Below are 17,698 nucleotides of genomic sequence, written 5' to 3' on the forward strand. Positions count from 1 at the left end.
GTCTGTTGAGAAGCTGATCTTTTGTTTTTTAACCATGAACAGCTAATGTCTTCCTGGTTTTATTTCAGGTTTTTATTTTGATGTAATGGAGATCACCCCTCAGATTACTGGACGTTACAGGTTTAATGCAAAACACCAGAAGGTATGTGTGTTATTGGTCTTGGAGCTACTTTGGCTCTACTTTTTTTTTTTGAGACAGAGTCTCACTGTCTCGCCCTGTGATGCCATGGTAGAGTGCCGTGACATCACAGCTCACAGCACCTCAAACTCTTGGGCTTAAGTGATTCTCTTGCCTCGGCAAAAATAGCCCGGCCATTTTTTTATTGTAGTTGTTTAGTTATCTCGGGCTGTGTTCGAACCCACCACCCTTGGTGTATGTGGCTGGTGCCATAACCACTGTGCTATGGGTGCTGAGCCAACTTTTGAGTATTAAATGTAGCTATTAACTATCAAATTATGCTACTTTTAGGAACTTCATTCACTCATTGATATAACACTTTTGATGTGTCAGGGCACATTCTAGACGCTGAGGAACCAACAGAACCTATGGCAGACACTGTCCCTTCTTTCCAGGAAGAATACAGAAAGTCTGAGAGTTCTCTTCTGGGCTAACATTTGCTAACTCGCTATCACTGAATATCTCAGAGCTTATTTCCTCGGTGATCTTTATCCTATACTTACCAAGAACTTAACAGATTTACATCACGAATTTCCTCCTGTTTGAAAGAGCCTCTGGAACAGGGAGGTGCTAACATTTATTGAGCTAGGCACCATGGTCATGGTTTCTTATTCCTTCTTCATTTACTTCTCAAAGCAGTTCTGTGAGGTGGGCATTATTATCCCTCTTTCCAGTCTCAGAGGCTCAGGGTGAGTAACCTCCCCAGAGTTGTCACAAGGTCATAAGTGGCTGAGGGGTCCCAAACCCAGACCTCTCTGTCTCTGAGGCTGCTGTTATCTTCCTTCTCCACCATGCAACCTCTCTCAGGAAGAATTCAGCTGATTCTTTCTGCCTGTAATTAATGCTTCTCTCAGTTAGTTACCAGAGAGTCATCACCACATTTTGGGTTCGAGCTAAGAAATGTTTCTGATCTTTGTAAATGTCTAGGGTACTTTTCTAAGACACTTTCTCTAGTGATTGCAACAGAATTGGTGTTGGATTATATGGTAGCTGATGGCATTGCATGTTGGATTGTGAATGGAAAGTTTTATGTAAGGTGTAAGGAGTTCCATCTCAGTCTTCTGATGGAGAATCAGTTTGGTTTCTGTTATTCAGAGAGAAGATGTCCGTGTTCTCTTTTATGCACATCAGTCTAGATTTGGCAGGGAGAAGGTAGTGTTTCTCATTCAGTCAGTCAATAGATACATGTGATTTTGCCAGGTGTTGCAGACACAGAGGAGAATAGCGTGTATGTGGTCCCTGCTCTACAGAGCCCACCATCTAGATCAGCAGTTCTCAACCTGCGGGTCGCAACCCCTTTGTAACAATGAAAATACATCCTGCATATCAGATATTTACATTACGATTCATAACAGTAGCAAAATGACAGTTATGAAGTAGCAATGAAAATAATTTTATGGTTGGGTGTCACCAGACCATGAGGAACTTTATTAAAGGGTCATGGCATTAGGAGGCATCAGGAAGGTTGAGAACCACTGATCTAGATGGACAGTGGACAGGGGAATGAACACACGTATGATTACGGCACATGTGATGGGACCTGGGGGAGAAGCCATCTGTCCTAATCCTTTCTAGTCTCTTGAGGGTAACCTGTCATATGCTGAGGTCCTTAACCTTTTTCCTCTCAGCCAGAGAGGAAAAAAATATATATGTATTTCTTTTTTCAAGACAGAGCCTCAAGCTGTTGCCCTGGGTAGAGTGCTGTGGATCACAGCTCACAGCAACCTCCAACTCCTGGGCTTAAGCAATTTTCTTGCCTCAGCGTCTCAAGTAGCTGGGACTACAGGCACCCGCCACAACGCCTGGCTATTTTTTGGTTGTAGCTGTCATTGTTGTTTGGCAGGCCCAGGCTGGATTCGAACCTGCCAGCTCTGGTATATGTGGCTGGTGCCTCAGCCACTTGAGCTACAGTCACCAAACCCCAGAGGGGAACATTATATGCTACCCTCTGTATTTCATGTGGTTTCTTCATGTCCCAGGTGCCTGTAGGAGACAGTTGATTACAGCACATGATATGGCTAAAAAAGGGAAGAACAGAATGCTGCAAGAGGGCAGTGGGTGGCCTGGGGACTTACCCTAGGAAGGGTGGTCAAGCACAGGCCTCTTTGAGAAGGTGGCCACTAGACTGAGACCTGAAAGGATGAGAAGCATCTTGCTGTGGGAGGAATGGATCAGACTTCAAGGAGAAGGAACAGTTTGGAAACTGGAAGTACTTTTCAGCTCTAGGTCCTTGAATAAGTAGTGCGGTAGTTCGTGAGGAGAGAGTGGCAGGTTCCACTGTGGGTCTCAGTGCTGCAGATGCAGGGGCAACCTGGGGCTGGATGTGCCTCTCTGCTGGCTACCTTGGAGGGCACTCCACAGTGGTGGGTTCTCAGTGCAGGCTCATGGCTCTCACTTATCAAGTGTCAACTACATATTCCCTATAAAACAGGTTCCACTGTTATCTCAGTTCTGTTAAGAAAGAGAATGACACTCAGCAAGACTTACGTAACTTATTCAAGGACCTAGAGCTGAAAAGTGGAGGTAGAATTTGAATTCTTGGTTGCTTGAGGCTGAGCTCTGTGATGCCTTTGTGATATACACGTGAGCCTGTGAGCTTGTGTGTGTGTGTGTGTGTGTGTGAGAGAGAGAGAGAGAGAGAGAGTTCCCAATCCGGGCTGTTGTTTAAAAAAATACATGCACACATGAATGGTCCATGAGAGTGCCTCACTCTGTGCGCACATTTTCTGGAGACAGGTCTCATCATTCCCCAAGGATGTGGAGATTCGAGCACTAATCGAAGGACAATTCATGGCCAAGAGAATTCATGCAGAAGGCCTGGGCTATCGAGTCAGTAAGTGAACTGCTGGTGGGATGTGTCCTGGGGTGGGGACTTTGGGCCCCACTTATACTCTGGGCCCTCTTAACAGGGATCCTCGTGCAGAAGGGAGATGAAGCCTGGCCCTGGGGGTGGGGATAAGAAAGTAAGTTGACTGGCACTTGTGGCCAGGCCTAGCATAGGGACAGGTTGTTTCTTTTTCTCAGTTCTATCTCTAGTACCATGACCTCTTGACCAGAAACTGTAGGACTTGACAGAGGTCTCTCTGTAACCCCAAGCTCCAAGCTACAGATGAAATGTCCTGAGCTCTGGACATGGGCAATGCAGGGCCTGGTCTGAGGTCATGGCTCCACCACTGTGGAGCATCCCTCAAGCTAGCACTAGTCCTTCTAGCCTTACTAGACCCCATCTGCCTGTGGGAGGGTCGGGGCCTTTCAGCCTGGACAAGAAGAGTGGGGATGGAGATCACTGTCAAGACTCCGAAGACTGGTGTATTTGTTTCCTGTTGCTTATAGCAGAATACCTGAACCTGGCTAATAAATAATGAAAAGGAACTTATTTCTTACAGTGATGGAGGCTGAGAAGTCCAAGGTTAAAGGGCCACATCTGGTGAGAGCCTTCTTGCTGGTGGAGACTCTCTGCAGAGTACTGAGGTGGCATAGGGTATCACATGGCCATGGGGCTAGGGGTGTCAGCTCAGTCCCATTCCCATGATAACCCATTAAGCTTTTAATCCATGGGTGGATTAATCCATTCATAAGGGCATTCATGACCCAATCACCTCTTAAAGAGTCTGCCTCTCAAACTGCCACAGTGGGGATTAAGTTTCAATATGAGTTTTATAGGAGACGAACATAGCAACTGGCATGAAGAGGCAGTCCAATGTTGAGAGCAGGCAAAAGGAGGAGAAAGGGATTTGTGAGAACTTGAGCTATGCAATAGGCAGCTTTGAGAAGCCAGTGAATTCTGCTTATTGATGGTATTGAGGGGGTCTGGGGTCTAGCTGGCCAACCATCGAGTCCAGGTTTTTAGATGTATCTGTCCCTATGGCAGCAACTGTTGTCACTCTGGAAGATAGAAAAAACCTCCAACGCCTCTTTACTTGAGGGCTTCCTTATGATACTTTTTATGGGCAATGCAAGTTCTTTTAGTATCTGTTATATGTCTTTGACTCAATCAAGTAAAAGGATACTATAAAAATACACATTGCATAAACCTCTTGGAAAACCTGTATCATCTGCTAAAGCTGAATCTACACCTACCCAACAGCCTCACTCCTAAGTAAATGCACAACAGGAATTTGTACATGTGTTCACTAAAAGAAGTATATGAGAACATCCATTGCAACACTATGCTTAATAGTCCACAGTGGAAGCAATCCAGTGCCCAGTAGTAGACAGGATAAATGCATTGTGCTGTGTTCATGTCAGGATACAACACGAATTAAAAAGAACCAGCCTCATTCTTTTGCACACAGATTCTTGCTAAGCACTCAGCATCACATTGTGAGATTCGTCCTTTTGCACGCAGCCTGAGTAAGAGGGAGACCTTGTCTCTACTAAAAATAGAAAAATTAATTGGTATTTTTGTAGGCACCTGTAGTCCCAGTTACTCAAGAGGCTGAGGCAGAAGGATCAGTTGAGCCCAAGAGTTTGAGGTTGCTGTGAGCTAGGCTGATATCCTGGGCAACAGAGTGAGATTTGTCTCAAAAAAAAAAAAAGAAAAGGATGATATTTGGTAACAGTTTTGGCTATATGGCTTTTTCAACCTAAGGAAGTTCCCTTCATTACTGCTATGTTGAGATTTAAAAAACAAAGTATACAAAGGTAGGATAGTAAAGGTAGATGAGGGAGCAACCTCATAAGCATGTAACAGGCCTACATGGAAGAGCCAGCTATGGATCCCTCCCAGGCCTGTGTGGGAGGCGGAGGCTTCGGCACATCATCATCCTTTGTGGCTGAAGAATTCTGGAAAAACAGCTTTTCTGCATTGGGGGAATTGCCACAGCTATTTCATTTTTTTTCTTTTCTTTTCTCTTGTAGTGCCCAAGACAAAGATTTTGGCCACTGGAGGAGCATCTCACAATAGAGATATCTTACAGGTAAGTGCTGATCGTGGGCCCTTTCTCCTGTCTGCTACTGTTACATCTGAGATGCAGAGACACAATGGCAAGGACTGATTCCACTCCCACTCCTGCGGGCATGGGGAGTCTCAGTCCACTGTCTTCAGGATGCAGCTCTGTTGCCTTACAGCTCACACTGTGTGCAGATTCCATCTCATATCGAGGTGAATTCTGCTGCCCTGTACTATCCACTGTCTGATACCAGTGCTGGCCTCTGGAGTCATGTGAAGTCTGTTCTTCCACATGGCAAACCTTCTGACAGCTAATGCCAGTGTTTTTGTTTTTCTAAAGACTTCTTCCTTCCAATTTAAGACTTCTTCTCCAATTCTCCAGCCAGTCCCCTTCTAGCACAGTTGCCAGGCTTTGTCCCTGTCCTTCTTGTCCTCCATAATGCTAGAAACATATGACCAAAAGTGGAACCAGATATCTAACACTCAGGCTGTCATGTTGGGGGCTGTCAGGTCCTCATTGTGGGGATACCCTGCATTTTGGGTGTAGCCTGAGTGTGCCTCAGCTATTAGAATAATTGCATCAACTGTTTACTTATGATATACCTATATTAGATAAGATTTTATAGAAGCAGAGACTGAAATGGGAATTATTCTAAGTGTTTTGTTGAGCATGCTTACAGGAAGAAGGGAGTGAAGGACTCAGGATAGGCTGAGGGAAGAAGGATAAGCAAGGATGTGGTCTTGGTGGCTAGAGTCTGCTTCAGCTCCATCCCAAGGGGACCTCAAAAGTATGAATTACACCACAGAATTGTCTCTACCTCTTGGGTCAAGGGGCCAATTGCGTGTTCTGTGTAAGGGTTAGTATAATCTCCTGTGAGTGGCACCTTCTGCTCAGCTAAGGTCAGTTCTCTTGAGGAGGGAGTGCTGTGAGCTGTTAGCAGATGATACTCACAGCAGGGCAGGGAGGGTTGCACTCTGGTCGGTGAAGGGGATCTGGGAAGGATGTCACTGGCATCTACTGCAATATCTCTGGTCAGCCAAGATTCCCCTCAAGTTTTTTCCAGGTCAATTGCTCTTAGTACAAGTCCTCCATTCTAAATGTACTCAACTTATTTTTGGACCTAAATGGAAAACCTTATGATTATCCCCATGAAATGTGCCTTTGTTAGTTTGGATTTGTCTGGGCTTGTTAATATTAGTTTAGTACCCAGATGTGCCAGCTCCAGGTCAATGCATTTGCTAGGCATACTTCCATAAATCCTCTGCCTTGCCTTTGATAAATGGCTATGCAGTACAATGACATGAGGAGCTATGGCTCTCTACTAAGGACTTCCCTAGGTGATCCTGCCTGTGTGATCACATGGTCACCAGGGCAGCATGGCCAAGTGTACTCCCTATAAGGCAGTAGAGGTGGAATGGAAGGGGTGAGAAGACATATGAAGAAGAACCTAGGAAAATGCATCCCCAAATGTCCATGTTCCCTATGGGGGACCTACTACAGTAAAACCTCTGTGTCCCTTCCAGGTGCTTGCAGATGTGTTTGGTGCCCCAGTATATGTCATAGACACTGCCAACTCGGCCTGTGTGGGCTCTGCTTACCGAGCTTTTCATGGTAGGTTGATGGAGGGGGACAGCTGTCCCTGGAAGTAGTCAGGGCACTGGCTGGGCTGAGGAGGGTGGAAAGAAAATAGCAAGGCATTCCTACTTTGGGGACACTGTAGTCTTGGGGGCTGTAGCTTCATTTTTCTCCCTCCCAGCAGGCAAAGACCAACCCATACTCTGTGTTCTTTCATTCTATAATTAAAGTGGGGAAAGGGAGATCAGGTGCTAACTGAATGAGACTTGGTCAGATCAGCACAGGGACACTGGAAAAGGACACAGGGCATGCTTGAGGACATGTGAGTATGGGTCTGGACAGCTGGAGGGAAGGAAAGGTGGGACTAATCCAGAGCTGTCTTTTCAGCAAGAACAAGAAGTTGAGACAAAGGGAAAGATTTCAGGCCCAAGCGGTCCAGGACCCTGGACAGCTCCAGGGAGGTCTATTGTTCTGCTGGAGGCCTTCCTGAAACTCCTGATATTAAAGGAAGCTCTCTGTTTAGGAGCCTTCTGGAGGGAGCAGCACATGCCCACAAGGGCATCCTCTCCTTCTAGCGGTTCTATTCTTTATAGGTTTACTCTTAACTTTTTAACATACCTATTTAAACTTATGTTTTTCTGTCAACATGAGAATTATTGAGAAGAACATATTCCTCTCTTAATTAACCTCTTGCTCTTTTATTCCTATCTTTTCCCACCCCATCCACCTCCTATATCAAGATCAGTTGAGGCCGAGTGCAGTGGCTCACACCTGTAATCCTAGCACTCTGGGAGACTGAGGTGGGTGGAGTTTGAGCTCAGGAGTTTGTGACCAGCCTGAGCAAGAATGAGGCCCTATCTCTACTAAAAACAGGGGGAAAAATTAGGCAGGTGTTATGGCAGGTTCCTGTAGTCCCAGTTATTCAGGCAGTTGAGGCAAGAGGATTTCTTGAGCCCAGGAGTTGGAGACTGCTGTGAGCTATGATGACATCATGGCAATCTACCCACTGTGCCACGGTGACAGAGTGAGACTCTATCTAAAAAGAATAATAATAATAGGTTCGGTGCCTGTGGCTCAAGCGGCTAAGGCGCCAGCCACATACACCTGAACTGGCAGTTTCGAATCCAGCCTGGGCCCACCAAACAACAATGACAGCTGCAGCCAAAAGATAGCCGGGTGTTGTGGCCGGCACCTATAGTCCCAGCTACTTGGAAGGCAGAGGCAGGAGAATTGCTTGAGCACAGGAGTAGCCCAAGTGAGCTGTGATGCCACGGCACTCTACCCAGGGTAACAGCTTGAAGCTCTATCCCAAAAAATAATAATAATAATAATAATAGTAATAAGAAAAAAAAAACACTTGGGAATTTATTTTCAGTTTGTTTTGTTGTTAAGTACATTTTGCATCCTATTGGTTTTTATTTGCACTTACCTATGAGTTTTTCTTTTTTTGACTTCCTGCAATTTATTTCTTTTCCTTTGATTCTATGCTAGTTTTGTTGGGATTATACAACCTAAATGAATATTTTAAAGGAGAACTCAGTAGGTGATAATTTTGAGGCTTGACATATCCAACAAGTCTTTGTTTCATCCTCCCAAAGGATAGTTGATAAAAGACTCCAAGTTCAAAATACTTTTCCTGAGAACTTTGAAAACACTGTTGCATAATCTTTTGGCCTTTGGTGTTGGAGATGAAAAGTCTGAGGTCCAGCCGGGCACGGTGGCTCATGCCTGTAATCCCAGCACTTGGGAGGCTGAGGCGAGTGGATTGCCTGAGCTCATGGATTCGAGACCAGCCTGAGCCAGAGTAAGATCCTGTCTCTAAAACAAAAATAGCTGGGCATTGTGGCAGGCGCCTATAGTCCCAGCTACTTGGGAGGCTGAGGCAAGAGGACCACTTAAACCCAAGAGTTTGAGGTTGCTGTGAGCTAAGACACGTCACTCAACCAAGGGTGACAAAGTGAGACTCTGTCTCAAAAGAAAAAATAAAATAAAGAAGTCTGAGGTCCACTTCAGACTACTCTTTTCACAGAGGTGGGAGAGAAATTACCTGTTAAGGATTTCATTGCTATGCTCTACTGTGCTTTGTTTTTATTTTTCTCTTTCTATACCTTATTTAGCTGCCAAAGGGTACCTGGGGCACTACCCAGCTCTGCCCTCTAAAGCCAAAGCCTAAGCTCTATCCTGGCTCACCCTCCTTACCCAGAAGTATATTAGACACTTTATTTGGAAATCTCTTCTTTCCAGCCAGTCTGTAAATATGTGTAGAGATGGGGCTGGAGTCTTCGACTCAGTTTCTGTGCTAGCCACCCCACCACCATTCCATTCCTTCAGCTATACTCAGGTGGGGTTTTCCAGCCTTCAGTTAGGAAACCTGGTCCTCACATCTTCAGGAGGCCCTTCTTCCCTCCTCATGGTGGTGTGTTTTTCTGTCAGTCTGATCCTACTGCTTAACTTGCCTAGAAATTCCTCATTATTTCTTGTCCACCTATGTCAACTTTCCCTCTTCTCCAACCCTGCTACTCATTTGCTTAATGAGTATTGATTGAGTTCCTCCTGTATACCAGATAGAGTACTAGGTACCACAGCTGTAGTGGTGACCCAGAGAGACAGCCTCCTAGAGTTTACAGCTCAGCAAAGGAGGGGTCTTGAACAAATAATCACCCAAATATGTGGCAACAAATTGTGGCATGTTTTCTGAAGAAAAGCAGAAGGTGTTGAGCGCTAGAGGAGGTAACAAGGGCCGTCCGAACAAGTGATGTTCTTAGCTGTAACTTAGCTGGGGAGAAGGGGATAGGTGCATGAAGGTGAAAAAGACCATTCCACACAGCAAAAAGGCACTGAGGCAAAACAAGTGGAGAGAAGACAAGCTGGCCAGAATGTGGTGAGTGAAGGGAGGGGAGAGGCAGGCAGCCCCTCCCCTTCTGTGCCGTGGTGAGTTACCTGTCCCATTCCATTTAGGGTGCTACCACAATGAGCAAGGCAAACTAGGCCCTGTCCGAAACAGGCGTGCACTTCATATTTTTTCTATTATTTTGTTGTTTAAACAATTTAATCAAAGCACAATTCATATCACATAAAAAAGTCACCTCTTTTAAGTGCACGATTCGATGATTTTCAGTAGATTTACTGAGTTGGGCAACCATCACCAAAATTCAGTTTTAAAGCATTTTATCACCCCAGAAAGATCCTTTGTGCTGTTTACAGTTAACATCGTCATTTGCAATGTGCACTGATGTGAAATGACCTTTGCCTTCTAGGCCTTGCAGGTGGGACAGAAGTACCCTTTTCAGAGGTTGTGAAGTTAGCGCCAAATCCCATACTAGCTGCTACCCCAAGTCCCGGAGCTTCTCAGGTGAGAGATCATCAGAATTTGGTCATAGTATTTGCATTGTGAGGGCTAATTAGGTTTTTTTCCCAAAAAAGGAACTTGGAATGCTCAACTAAAGGGGAAATTCTGCTTTTTTGAAATTATCGAGAAAATGGAGCAAAACAAGCCAGGTTGTTACCTGGAATTCACAGATACTGCTGATCTCAACACCAGGAATCAGATAGATTGCTGGGCATATTTCAATTGTTCTCAATGCGTCAGGGTAGGCCCGTCCATGTCACTGGGCTGGAGAAGCTACTGAAAGCCTCTGTCACGGAAGCACAAAACAAGCTGTGTTTCTAGCACTCAAATCTCAAGTTTGATTCAAGATAGCTGTGTGGTCACCTGGACAGGAAATTCCTGTGCAGGTAGACCCCACTTTTTGCAGGTTGAGTTTACCAGAAAGCAGAGTCTGAGATGTCAACTAAGACGTGTGAAGTTTATTGGGAAGGTGCTCTCAGGATCTACAGATGTGGAAGGGAAAAGGAGGAGGCAAGCTGCAGTGCAGTTTCATGAAGCCCTCAGCTTCTCCTGCAGGAGGTCCTGAAACTGAGATGATCCTTTAGAGCAGCAGTTCTCAACCTGTGGGTCGCGACCCCTTTGTAACAATGAAAATGTATCCTGCATATCAGATATTTACATTACGATTCATAACAGTAGCAAAATTACAGTTATGAAATAGCAACGAAAATAATTTTATGGTTGAGGGTCACCACAACATGAGGCACTGTATTAAAGGGTCGTGGCATTAGGAGGCATTAGGAAGGTTGAGAACCACTGCTTTAGAGTTTTTACTCAGTTGGGGTGAGGAGCTGATCCTTTATAGCCCATGTCAATCAGTCACTGCATATGGGTTGCCCCAGGATGAGGTGAGGCAGCTGTCTTTGGGCAATCCCCAAAAGGGGCTGTCAGCTGAGGGCTGTTTGCCAGCAGCACCCCCAGCAGCTGGGAGAAAAGGTTCTTCGTTCCTGAAGGATACACCACAGCATTCACCACACCACTGCATGTGTTTACAGAAGGTGCTTGCAGCCCAGGAGTACGGGTGGAACTATTGTAAGGAACTGTTAAAGGTCTGCAATTTACCTGCTTTGCAGACTAACAAGTGAAGCTGCCACAGTTTCATAGATGCAGGCAGAAGACAAAAGACTCCTGGATCAGAGACAAAGGGCTTTGTTACTTCATGCTTGCATCAGTTTCCCTTGGCCTCCAAGTTCCACAGGGTGATGCAAAGTAGGCCCACATAGATACTGTGCACATAATGTTTGTGTCACAACAGGATCCTGAGCTTAGAAAACTTCCAACCTTACAAAAACACTGCAAAAATCTGCCCAGCCTTTGCTCCCAAAGAAGACATTATCTTTATTATCCTTGACAGCAAACAAATCCTTGTGCACCAGAGAGAGGCAATATCTCTGTTTCTATGCTTTTACATTCTTCAAATGATAGTCTGGGAAAAAGCTATCACAAGACATGTAGAAACACTGTGAAGAAATGTCTCCCAACATATCTTGGAAACAGGAGGTTATACTTTCCAGATGACTAGATAAACCATACACATAGAGGTGTTCAAGTTTCTATTATTTGTCTGTTGTGTGACCTTTTGTTTAAGAGGTCGCTCGATGCAATGGAAAGATCCTACACTGAGATAAAGAGAATTTGGGTTCTGATTCTCATTCTGCCCCTCCTTCACCAGTTGACTTTGAGGAACACTCCTTGTCTCCAAGCCTCTGTTTCTTTATCTGTCAAGTAGACACAGCATATGTCCTGCCTACTTTTAACCTGCTAATTGTGAGGCTTAAAAGGAATCCTTGACCAAAATGGCTATTATTATACAACAGAAAATCTGAAAGTAACATCAGTACAGTGGTTCAACATCAGGGCTCTAAGTCATGTTCCCTGCAGTTCCCCAGATCAGTAATGAATAGTCAGAACATGATGCAAGCCATTTATGTCATTTGAAATTAATGTTTGTTGGGCGGCACCTGTGGCTCAGTAAGTAGGGTGCAGGCCCCATATACAAAAGGTGGCAGGTTCGAACCCAGCCCCCGCCAAACTGCAACAAAAAATAGCTGGGCCTCGTGGCAGGTGCCTGTAGTCCCAGCTACTCGGGAGGCTGACACAAAAGAATTGCTTAAGCCCAAGAGCTGGAGGTTGCTGTGAGCTCTGATGCCATGGCACTCTACTGAAGGCGACAAAGTGAGACTCTGTCTCTAAAAAAAAAAAAAAAAAGAAAGAAATTAATGTTAGTCTCATTTTTTAGAAGTAAAAATAAATAAGAAGCAGATAAAATTAGTCAATAATATATTTACTTTAACACAACATATCCAAAATATTATCATTTCAACATGTAATCAGAAAACTTATTTATGTGGTATCTTACATTCTTTTTTGTTTTGCATGAAGCTCTGGAAACTTTGTATGCATTTTATACTTACAGTTCCAGGTACAGAAAAGTATACATGGCTTTGGCTACTGCATAGGGTAGTGCAGCACGAGGTATGCTCCAAATGGTCACAGGATGTCTGCAGTTTCTCCAGACATCATGTCCTCACACAAAGGCAGGAATTTGATGGTGGCATTGGACAGTCTCTTCTCACACACTTCTTGCTTGTCAGGGAGAGAGACACTGGTCTATCACCCTCACACACCTACCCTTCCAGCAGAAACCACTTGATCATATGGTCAACCCTGGTTGTAAGAAAAGCTAGAGTAGGGTCTGGCTCCTTCATCTTCTCTAGAAGGAGGCCAGCAAGGAAGAGCATAATAGGGGAAAGCACGCATCACAATGGCATCTGCCTCGTATTTGTAGCAAATACTTTGGGCTGTATGTACCGCAGTGCTCCCCCCATGCTCTCTGGCCTGCCCATGGCCAAAATCACTAGTAGTTCTTGGAGCCCTTTATCATTGAACCTAAATGTAACCCCAGAACCTTTAACAGCAGGTTTCATACAGTGACGGTCTATGATTATTAGCACAGGTGACTTGTTTGCAGACTGACTTTGCAGACTCTATTTAAACTCCTTGAGAGCAGGACCACATCCTTGGTTTTCTCTCTGTGGCATCTACAGCAGTGTCTGTGCTCAAATGGAAACTCAAAGCAATAATAGGGTCTTCCTCCTCGGCTCAGCTGAATGTCGTAATTTCCTTGGGAGAAATCAAAGCCCCTCTTCCCAGCTGGGCGCCTGTAGCTCAGTGGTTAGGGCACCGGCCACATGCACCGAGGCTGTTGGGTTTGAACCTGGCCTGGGCCTGCTAAACAAACAAACACAAAGAAATCAAAGCCCCCTTATTTTTGTCCTTTGACTCCTCAATGTTCAATATAGGCTGGAACAGCCTCAGCCCTCTCCCCTGTAGACCTCTTCATAAAGGGTCATCTGCCATTCTTTACTTCACTTTATTCATGGTGTCTGTTTCTAAGTACTTCACAGGTGAATGGTTTACAGGGACAACCATCAGTTGTGTCATCCTTATTTGAAAAAGCAAAGGAATTTATCCTCCTAAACCCTCACAGGCAGTTCAGACTCATTGTGGACTTAGAACCCAGCAGGCTCCTTCTCTTTGGCTCTGACAGCTTGTGAGACCACCCCTGAGCCTTCTCCATAGAGCCACTCCAGCTGCACCTAGAGTGCCCCAAGTTGCATAACCAGTTAGTGAAGTACTTGACTTTGGAGCAAATTCAGCCAAACTAAGTAGGAACAGGATGGGCATGAGCTCCTAGTTGTATTTACTCACAAGTCCCGAGAGCATCTGGGTCCCTGGGTCTTAGTCTTATTGTCCCTGAGACAACATGTACACACCTGAAGTGCACCTCCATTTCTCACTCAAGAAACAGCCACAGACAAAAACTGCTAAAGGAGAAAAAAGAGGAATGAAAGATCAGAATTTGAGGTTGTGTTGCTTTCTGGTTCTTTTTCCATTTTTTTGTTTGTTTTGGTTCATTACACAGCACACTCCTTTCCTATTCTATGTGGGAATTTCACTTTTGCTTAACTTACTAGCTCTATTTCTTGAAACCTGATAAAAATCGAATATCAATGGCATTACCAAATAACATTGTTTATGGCCGGGTGCCACGGCTCATACCTGTAATCCCAGCACTTGGGAGGCCGAGGAGGGTGGATTGCTTGAGCTCGCAGGTTTGAGACCAGCCTGAGCCAGAGTGAGACCTTGTCTATAAAAATAGCCAGGCATTGTGGTTGGTGCCTGTAGTCTCAGCTACTTGGGAGACTGAGGCGAGATAATCCCTTAAGCCCAAGAGTTTGAGGTTGCTGTGAGCTATGACGCCCCGGCACTCTGTCAAGGGTGACAAAGTGAGACTCCGTCTCAAAAAAAAGAAAAAAAAAAACATTGCATATATAAAAATGGTCTTGGGAAACTGCACCTGAACTGGGAAAACTGTAAATACCTGGTGAGAAGTTTTACCTAGGGCTTCCCTGAGTGCAGTGACTCCTCCCAGGCATGTATCTTATCTACAGAATTGTTGAAAAAGAGATTCCTGTGGGGCATGAGGTTTTGAAGCCAGGATGCTTCTTGTACCTGTAAGATGTAGATTTCAACTCCTTGTACCCGAGTGACAACCTGGGGGCAAGAGACTAGGGAGGGTGGGGAGGCAAAGAGACTCCCTCCTGGACAGCTGTGTGATCTGCTGCATGAGTTGCTATATGGCATCCCATTGGAGAGGAATGTCTGCAGCCACTCTGCCAACAGGCTGCATTGCTCCAGTCTACCCTTCTGAGGGCCAAGGAGTGGCTCATGGTAGCATCATGAGTCTGACTATTTAGTGGTGTGTAAGAAGACCCTTAGCTCAGCACCCTATGTTTAGGATTATTTCCTTAGGAGAGCTTCACAGAAGAATAACTGTGTCATGGGCTGTATGGACTCCTTAATGTAAATATAAAGTCAAGTTTACTTCCAAAAGGTTTATACCACCAACTGTCACAAGCTATGTGATGAGGCAGCCATTTTCTGGTAGCAGAATTTTAAAAACTGTTGTAGATTTGATAACAAAAATTGATTTCCTGTCATATTTACAGTTTTAAACAATCTTAAAGTACAAGTTTGAGAAATATCATTTCCTCTTTTGTGAATTGATGCTTCCTTTCTTTTGCCCAGCAAAAAAGTTAAATTGTAAGTAAACAGGATGTAAAATTCTTAAATCGCAAATTGCAGATGTAAGAGGCATATTCCCTCCCTCCTCATTCTAAACTGTTCTTTCTGCCCCTGCAGGTCTATGAGACCCTCCTACCCCTATACGCCAAACTGGAGCAGAGCATCTTGTCCCAGACTCAGGGGCCTCCAGAGTGAATTCAACAGGCCCAGGCATCCCTGTTGGCCCTGCCTGACCAGATTTAGTGGTCCCACTTGGAGACATGGCTCCGGACAGCAGGGATTCTCTTCCCTGTTCTTGGTAGCTGTGCCTGCCCATGCTGACTCCTTGGAGTACTCCAGCCATGTCCAAGGTCACCTTGAAGCCAGCCTCAACACATCTTCTTATAGGTGGGCCCTTGAATCCCAAGGCAGGAAAGCATCTCTCCTTTTTTACCTTTTATTCCAAAAGGCAGGATAACACTGAATCTGGGATATGTCCAATAAAAAATTGTGACTTTTCCCCCTTGTGAAGGCAAAATTAAAGATAATCTGGAGACCTAAATCAGAAAAATGGGGGAGGGCTTTGTCTCTTCCTATCCCTTTCTCCAACCCTGACTCTCTCCACTACTCCCCAAACCATCACCCACAGCCATCCTCACCCCATATCTTCACCCTGCTGCCAATCCTCTCCCTCATCCAAGACCTTTCAGACTTCTCTCTCACCCCCTGACCCGCCCAGCTGCTCCCCACCTCAGCTCAGCTGTCTGAGCTGCCTCTCAGGATCCTCTTGTCTACTCCATGTTCACCTTCCATGCTGCCATCCTTCTCCAGATACACCTGATGGGCCTAGTGGACACTCCTGTGCCCTCCCTTCAGATCTGCCCACAGGCTGCCTGACCCCTGGGCACACCAGATCACTGAGAGCCGCCATCTCCCAAGAGGCACCGGTTAGGTGTCTCTATCCCTGCCCCCCTCTCTCTCCTTATACATATATCTCATTATCTCTCATTCCTTGAAGTTCACTTGTTGCAGAAATTGTGTCATTTCTCTGGAAGAATTTCCAAAATTCTGGATTTCTTTTTTATTTTGGAGTATATTTCATCAGCTGAAAAGTTATGACACATGCTTTCAGTTTCCTTCCTTTGTTAGTGTGGATGGTGAGTTGTTTTTTCCTTCTTTTTCATCTCTCCTGTTTTACTTTCTACCTCTCTATTCCTTACTCAAATTATTGCAAAAGACTCCATAGACAGTCCTTTATTATCTGACTCCTGCAGAATCCAAATCTCCCTTCCTTTCCAGGAAGGAATTCAAACTCCAGCTAAACTAGACTACTTGTGGTCTCACCCAAAGTGGCAAATGAATCAGAGCAGTTGCTAGTGGGAAGTTGAAAGGTCTTAGAAAATGAGCAGGACCAGAAGGCATCACTTGACAGAGATGAAGCCATTTAGAAAGGGAGTATTGTCCCTGGAGGCTTGGTGGATGAAAGAGAAGATAAGGAAGCAAGAAACTAAAGCCAGCAGCCCACCAGAAAAACCCCCCCCAGCAAATCCAAGATTCAGAATAAGCAGACCACTTTCCCTATCACTACCTAGGCATTAACTTGTTAAAGAAATTTTACATGATTAACTGACAGAAAAACATTCTCTTGAACCATAAAACAGTAAACTGTAACACAACACTCTAACATGAATTAAAAAAAAATAATAATTGTGAATTTATGAAAGAATACCATAAATCAGAAATTCCAAAACTCAGGCTAAAAATGAAAAAAAAAAACAAGCCTATGTGACAAGAGAGCTGAACAAACTTGGGAAAGAATTTCAACAGAAAGATAACATCACAGATATGAAAACTAAATTATATAAATCCAAATGAAAATAGATATGGCTGTAAGTAGAGTAAAGCACATAGAAGGTAGGAATGAGGAACGCTAAGACGGCAAAAACAATATAAAGGAAGAACTGAAAAAAAACCCAGAAAAAAAATGATAGATAAAGAAGAAAGGCAAGGAAAAGACAAGACAGGTAAAACTGGAACTTCTCACCATAAAACATAAAATAATGGACTAAAGTTAATATTCAAAACTTCAGTTGAAAGAAATTTCTGAATAATGAAAGAAGACCTGAAACTATATTTTAAAAGGATCTATCTTGTTGCTTAGAATACTGATTCAGAATGATTAGTTTTGAGACTGGGTATGGAGGCTCACACCTTTAATCCTAACACCCTGCTAGGCCAAGGTGAGAAGATCACTCAAGGTCAGGAGTTTGAGAACAGCCTGAGCAAGAGCAAGACCCCCATCTTTACTAAAAATGGAAAAGTTTACCCAGGCATGGTAGTGTATGCCTGTAGTTCCATCTACTCAGGAGGCTGAGACAGGAGGATTGCTTCAACCCAGGAGTTTGAGGTTCCAGTGAGTTATGATGACACAACTGCATTCTACACAGGGTGACACAGCAAGACTTTCTCAAAAAGAATTAAAAAATGGGGAAAAAAGAATGATTAGTTCTGAGCATATCCTAGCAAACTCTTACACTTTGAAAGTAAAGAAAGAAACTTTATAGGCCTCTAGGCCAAAAGACTTAGTCTTTTACAAAA

The 17,698-nt window shown here is 44.5% G+C and overlaps 1 protein-coding gene across 3 annotated transcripts in view; it reads left to right on the top strand.

Moving 5' to 3' along the window:
* XYLB (xylulokinase) overlaps window positions 1-15,671 on the top strand; it is a 51,562-nt gene extending 35,891 nt beyond the window's left edge. For 2 of the 3 annotated variants that reach the window (XM_053600845.1, XM_053600847.1), the window contains 6 exons: window positions 69-142; window positions 2,915-3,011; window positions 5,039-5,097; window positions 6,594-6,681; window positions 9,903-9,997; window positions 15,239-15,671. In XM_053600845.1, coding sequence (XP_053456820.1) covers window positions 69-142; window positions 2,915-3,011; window positions 5,039-5,097; window positions 6,594-6,681; window positions 9,903-9,997; window positions 15,239-15,316 — 491 coding nt within the window. In that variant the 3' untranslated portion in view covers window positions 15,317-15,671. Of the gene's footprint in view, window positions 1-68; window positions 143-2,914; window positions 3,012-5,038; window positions 5,098-6,593; window positions 6,682-9,472; window positions 9,527-9,902; window positions 9,998-15,238 lie in introns of those variants that run through there. The other variant, XM_053600846.1, reaches the window with a different exon arrangement.
* The last annotated feature ends 2,027 nt before the right edge of the window (window positions 15,672-17,698 follow it).

This window comes from Nycticebus coucang, chromosome 8 (genome assembly GCF_027406575.1).
Source record: "Nycticebus coucang isolate mNycCou1 chromosome 8, mNycCou1.pri, whole genome shotgun sequence".
NCBI classification, from domain to species: Eukaryota; Metazoa; Chordata; class Mammalia; order Primates; family Lorisidae; genus Nycticebus; species Nycticebus coucang.